At 43.3% G+C, this 6,540-nt stretch overlaps 1 protein-coding gene across 1 annotated transcript in view; it reads left to right on the forward strand.

The window, feature by feature from the left end:
- The first annotated feature begins 1,258 nt into the window (after nt 1-1,258).
- Nucleotides 1,259-6,540, forward strand: part of LOC107587714 (alpha-tectorin-like) — an 11,523-nt gene continuing 6,241 nt past the window's right edge. Inside the window, exons 1-8 of the mRNA XM_016275596.1 lie at nt 1,259-1,269; nt 1,340-1,467; nt 1,659-2,272; nt 2,505-3,075; nt 3,162-3,811; nt 4,573-4,677; nt 4,797-5,337; nt 6,017-6,216. Of these exons, the coding sequence (XP_016131082.1) occupies nt 1,259-1,269; nt 1,340-1,467; nt 1,659-2,272; nt 2,505-3,075; nt 3,162-3,811; nt 4,573-4,677; nt 4,797-5,337; nt 6,017-6,216 (2,820 nt within the window). The remainder of the gene's footprint in view (nt 1,270-1,339; nt 1,468-1,658; nt 2,273-2,504; nt 3,076-3,161; nt 3,812-4,572; nt 4,678-4,796; nt 5,338-6,016; nt 6,217-6,540) is intronic.

A 6,540-nucleotide genomic window follows, 5' to 3' on the forward strand; every position in this document is an offset into this window, starting at 1 on the left:
TAGAATTCTAATAGATCACACATTTTACCATCAGCTTTGCTGGTTTTGGTCTACGCCCCTGATCTGTCCAAAACACCCTCACAGGGCCAACTGACCAATGCGTTTTTGCTTTGGAAACTATTTCTTTGTCAACATTTACTTTTCCTCTGCTTAGCTTTTTCTCAGGATACCCTCTACCCCTTTGGACCCGCTCACAGGGATTTAGAAACCCCTAAGATGGATGATGGCAGTTCTCCAGAGATTCCAATACTAATTCCATTCATATTCTTCAATCTGCCTTCTAGATCCCTTTATGTAAGTATCCAAAATATGGACGAGAACTGTGAGAAAAATCACCCAAAATCTCCATGCAACGTCTTAAGTGTTCAATTCAGCAGTGAATTGTGTAACAGCACATCATCCTATATTTCCCAATAGGTCAACAACAATGGAGTGATCTCCTTCAACATTCAGGTGAGTCAATTCACTCCAGAGGCTTTTCCCCTCAGTGACAGCCGTTCCTTCATTGCCCCTTTATGGGCTGACGTGCATAATGGTATCCGTGGGGATGTGTACTACCGTGAGACAACAGACCCAGAGATCCTGGAGAGGGTCACTCAGGATGTCAGAAAGTATTTGAAGAATATGGTGTCCTTCACTGCCACCTGGGTCTTCATTGCTACCTGGAATCAGGTCACCTTTTATGGAGGCAGCCAGACAACGCCGGTGAGGCAAAAATAGTTTAATTTGCATGGCCAATATCAAAACTGCGCTAATGAGCAGCATGTACTGTGTGATCACCACAATAATCACCACCACCAACACAAAAGAGAGTAATCATTCTTTTTTTTTCTTTTCAGGTAAATACATTTCAGGCGGTTTTGATCTCCGATGGGCAAGCTTCTTTTGCTATGTTTAACTATGGAGAGATCAACTGGAGCACAGGCACGGCTAGTGGAGGAGACCCTCTTACGGGCCTGGGAGGAACCACAGCACAGGTAATCTCAGAAATCTCACCTTGTGATATAACTGTTGTATATATGTGATATAACTCTTTATCATTCTCTGCTATGATTACCCTCTCTAGGCAGGTTTTAATGGTGGAGATGTCAGCCATTTCTTGAACCTTCCCGGATCACGATCGAACGAAGTGGTCAACATTGAACAGACCACTAATGTTAACGTGCCTGGACGGTGGTTCTTCCGCATTGATGCCGACCAGATAGACCCAGCAAATGGCTGCAGCTACAATGGTACAAAAAAACTATATAATTATATAATGTTTTCATGGTATTTGATACATTAAATTAATATTTTACTTATATCTTAAATGTGTGCTCCTTGTTTTATTTGTGTACAGCTGTGTTTATGATATGTGCAGCAATCGTGATAACATCACCACCCTGTGCCAGGCTATACAGGCATATGCACTTGCATGCCAGGCCTTGGGAGTCACTATACGACCCTGGAGATCACGCTCGTTCTGTGGTGAGTGATATCAGGTGTGACATTAAGGTTAATTCTGTGTCAATAAAGTCCAGACATCGTAGAGAGTTCTTTTAGAGGTTAAATCAAGTATACATTATTAAATACTTTTCTCACTTTCTATCATCAGTATGTTCTTTCTATGTTCTCTTTTCCACTGACCTTGCATTTTTCCATTTGCCATTGGCTCTTAGCATTGACATGCCCTGAGAACAGCCACTACCAAGTCTGCACGAGTGCATGTCCTGCCTCCTGCTCCGACCTGACGTCTCACCTCTACTGTACACATCCATGCACTGAGGGCTGCCAGTGTGACCAGGGCTATGTGCTGAGTGGTAGCCACTGTGTCCGTCGCTCTGAGTGTGGATGTGAGCGTGATGGCCTGTACTATGCCCTAAATGAGACCTTCTGGGCAGGGGAAGGAGGTGAGGTGGGTGAAGAATGCTCCCAGCGCTGTGTGTGTGGCCCGGCAGGTGAAGTAACATGCTTCAATGACTCTTGTGGTGAAGGCGAGGTGTGTGTAGCAGAAGTTGGGTTGTTGGGATGTTACCCTCGTCGCGAAGCAGCCTGTTTGCTGTCTCAGACTCAGATACTGGCTACGTTTGATGGGTCCACAATGCCGTTCCCCGATGAAAGCTCATTCTACTTGGTGAAGACTTTGGGACGCTTGCCTGCAAATGTTACATCAGTGGAGGTGAAGATTGGCAGGAAGCTGGTGAATAAGGGCCCTACATGGCTACGGCCAGTGGTCGTTAGGGTGGGACATTTGGAAGCACAGATAGGTGGCTCAGATTTTGACTTGATAAAGGTTTGTGGTGACTTTTATATCCTCTACTATGCAAAAAAAATTGTCAGTTCCCAAGTCTGTGAAACTAAAAGATGCTTTTAAAAAGATACCTTCTTGGGACACCTCACTATAGCAATATCATTACTTGTACAGTAGCTTTGATTTTTCCTCAATATATTCTCACATATTGTTCAGACCAAGTTAGCTGATTGTATGACATGCTGATGATGTCGTAATTCTTCTCCCCACCCAGGTCAACGGTGAACCAGCATTTCTTCCTTATGTCCATCCAGTGGAGCCTTTAATAATATACCGGTCCTCTGGTAATATCACGGTGATTGAGTGGAGTGGTTTAGTCCGCACTCGATACTCACGTCAGGGCCTGCTAAACATCACTCTCTCCACTCTCTTTTACAACACCACCTGTGGTCTTTGTGGTTTCTTCAATGGAGATCCAATTGATGACCTCCGTCTACCTAGCGGAAGGCAGGCCGATACACCCGAACAGTTTATCGAAGGCTGGAAAGCCATTGCGGATGATCTGACATGCAATGGCGATTGTGAGGACTTGTATCGTATGTGTACAGATTTAAGGCTGTACCAGAGCCCATGGCTGTGTGGAAACATCAATGACCTAGGAAACGGCTCGTTCCTGGCTTGCCACACAGCTGTTAATCCCTCTCCTTTCTTCAGGAACTGCCTCTACAACATGTGTGTGCGGGAAGGAAACCGTTCTGCCCTGTGTAACTCCCTCCAGGCATATGCTTCAGCTTGCCAGGATGCTCAGATCATCTTGGGAGCCTGGAGGAGTGCTACCAACTGCCGTAAGAGTGTTGGTTGTTTCTCTCTTTGATCATTTTCAGCACCTTCTATCCCTTTCACATAATTTCCTTTTTCTTTGTTTCTTTAGCTCTACCCTGTCCAGAAAACAGTCATTTCGATGAGTGTACATCTGCATGCCCTCTCACTTGCTCTAACCTGGATGATCCTGAGGAGCCATGCCCTCTACCCTGCTCCGAGGGCTGCCAGTGTGAAGAGGGATTTGCCCTCCGTGATGGCATCTGTGTGGCACGTAGCGATTGTGGCTGCTTCTACCTGGGCCGGCAGCTAGCCACCAATGAGACATTCTGGACAGACTGGGAGTGCCAGGAGCGCTGCTACTGCAACGGCACAGACAACAGTGTCTATTGCACCTTCTCACCCTGTCACCCAGAGGAGTACTGCCAGGAGAATGAAGGCCTGTTTTTCTGTCAGCCAAGGACAGAGGCCATGTGTGTTGTTGCTGGTTATGGACACTTTTTGCCATTTGGAGGTGTACCATTTGACCTCCAGAGCAGCTGTACTCTCCGTCTAGCCACTACTGAGTGTGGAGAGGGGGACGAGGATGGCTTTGGGGGACTAGAGAGTGCAGAGACAGTACTGGGAGGACTGCCCAGGTTCCAGTTTTCAGCTCGGAATGAAGAACGAGACACAGGCCAGGCTATATGGGTGCGGGGATTTGTTCTGGAGGTCTATGGATATGAAATTGAGGTGTCACAAAGTTTCAAACACACAGTCATGGTAAGATTGTCCTGAGCTATGTGTTGTATGTGTTGATTCTGACTAATGTGAATCTTATGCTTTTGTTAGCTTTGTTTTAAACAGGGACATGTTCAAGAATTGTAATTAGCATGCAACTTAAATCAATTAGAGTGCCACAAATAGCTTGTTCATATTTGCATGTACAAATGTGATCCAGCAGCCAAAGCTGATTTGGATCAATACAAAATTCTACACCTGCACCTGAAACAGACAGCTACCGATACAGTTTTTGGCCATTTGCAGGAGTGGCAGACATTTTATAATCACAAGAATTCCTCTGTAATTTTAGAACACCACCCTTTGAAGGTCAAACTCCTAATTTTTATGATACAAAGTTGTTTTAATCAGCCCAGAGAGAAGAGCTAAACAGAGGAGTACATTTTTTCAGGTGAGGGGTATAATATTTCAGCCAGCATCTGTTAGCATACTGGACCAGATACAGAGGGAAACTTATAACTGAGTGATGTCTGGAATGAGTTCATAACACCACTGGAAGATCTGAGGAACTTTAGATCAAATAAAGATTGAGGGGAGAAGAAAACCAAGTTAGAAATTGAGAGACAGAGTGAATCATAATGAAACTGGCTTTTGTATAGAGAGTAATGATAGACAATGAACAACAGATTGATAAAATGAGATGATATAAGAAGCAAAGCCAGGAGATGAGACGTATTATGTACCAAACAGATTTGATTGCTATTATTGAAACAAATGTCAATATTTTTTTTATTCTCTTTTAGGTGAATAAAGAGCGCCTGTATCTGCCTATAAAACTTGGTCCAGGGAAAGTTAACATCTACACCCTTGGCCTGCAGTTACTTGTGGAGACAGACTTTGGTCTGAAGGTGGAGTACAGATCAAAATACATATTGCAACATACTGTACACAGGGGGAAAAAAGCAAAACTCCTCAGATTACAACGTTATCCACTGTGTAAGCTAATACACAGTTAATATCTCTACAGGTGGCTTTTGACTGGAATACTCTACTGCTTCTGACTCTTCCTCGCAGTCTCTTTAACGCCACCTGTGGGCTCTGCCAAGGAATGCCTATTACTGGTCCCACTCTAAGTGTCACAGAATGGGGCATGGCATGGGCAGAACGTGACACCTTCTGCCAAGTTGGTTGCGGGGACTCTTGCCCTCGCTGTGGATTGGCTGAGAGGGGCCTAGCTGCTGAGGTCCCCGCCCAAGTAACAGATGCTGTTGGTAACATTGACATGGATGAGGGTAACCCAGGAAACCGTTTCCACCTTGCTGAAGGGTTGTATGTGTATGTCGAACCTGAGGCGGTGAGATTATGTGGACTTATAATAGACCGTGGAGGTGTGTTTGCACGCTGTCACAGCAAAGTGGCACCAGCATACTTCTACCAGAGCTGTCTGCAGGATACATGTGTGGATCAGGGTGCGAGAGAGACCATCTGTAATTGGCTACAGATTTATGCCAATACCTGTCAGACACAAGGAGTGTCCGTCATTGGCTGGAGAAGTTCCACACCCTGTGGTGAGAAATATTTTCATTTATGTTCATTTACTCATGTCACAATCTTATGCATAAAAATGAATGGTGCTTTCTAAAGCAAGTATTGCAATTTTATTTCCTCATACTTGAGGTTAGGGGTTTGTTCTACAGTAAAACGTGAGGCTTATTAAGGAGAGATGTGCTGTTTATTTTCTAAGGGATCAGATTATCACCTGGTGGATGACAAAACAAAACAAAACATAGACTTACAATGATGGAGGAGCTGGACCCATTTTTAGAAACTAGAATATCATAGACACTTGAGGGTGGGTTCTTTTGACTTGGACCAGCCACTTAACAGCCAAAATACCCTAGCAATTTTCTTCAGGAAATTAAAGATTTGAAAGATTTATGAGGCTGCTATGAAAAGTATTGTAATTTTTATACATTTAAATGCAAATATTGTTTGCACTTCTAGGGCTTACATGAAAACGCTATTCCAAAACCCCTTAATGCTTGGTGTTACGCTGGCTAATCACAAGGCATGTCTTAATTTACAAATATTCTGTTTTGCCAACATAAAAACTACAAGACACTTTATCACAATCAAAGCCCCGTGAATGCCACACATTTATATAAGCCCTTTAAAGTGAAATGCAATACATCCTCCTCTTTACTTCTGGAGAAACTCACCCATCCAATGAACTCTATGTGTGCCCAGTTCTGTCGTGCCCTGTGAACAGCCACTATTCCAGCTGTATGATGGTGTGCCAGCCGCAATGTGCCCCTGCACGTGGACAGAGAGACTGTAACCAGTACTGTGTTGAGGGGTGCCAGTGTGACCTAGGCTTTGTGGTCAACGGCAAGAGTTGTATCCTCAGTCAGAACTGTGGATGCTACACGGATGGTAAATACTATGAGGTAAGACAGCATGTCACAAAACTAGACAATACATCAAATACATCTATTAAAACCATGCAGTATACAATACAATACCTATTATTGGCAATAAAAGTGTTTTACTTCATTGCCACACTTTTCTTAATGAGTCTCTGTATCCAATCTGTTTAACTAGTAAAAATTTGTTAATATATTTTGTCTTGTTAAATGTGTTTAAGCAAAAATGTATTATTTTGTATTATGAAATAATAAATAAGATATTATTACATTTTAATTGTTTTACTCCATAAAAGTTAAGAGTGATAAAAGTAAAAGACACTGAATTAAGTATGATCAATTACTCCC

This window comes from Sinocyclocheilus grahami, unplaced genomic scaffold (genome assembly GCF_001515645.1).
Source record: "Sinocyclocheilus grahami isolate Dianchi unplaced genomic scaffold, SAMN03320097.WGS_v1.1 scaffold95.1, whole genome shotgun sequence".
Taxonomy (NCBI): Eukaryota; Metazoa; Chordata; class Actinopteri; order Cypriniformes; family Cyprinidae; genus Sinocyclocheilus; species Sinocyclocheilus grahami.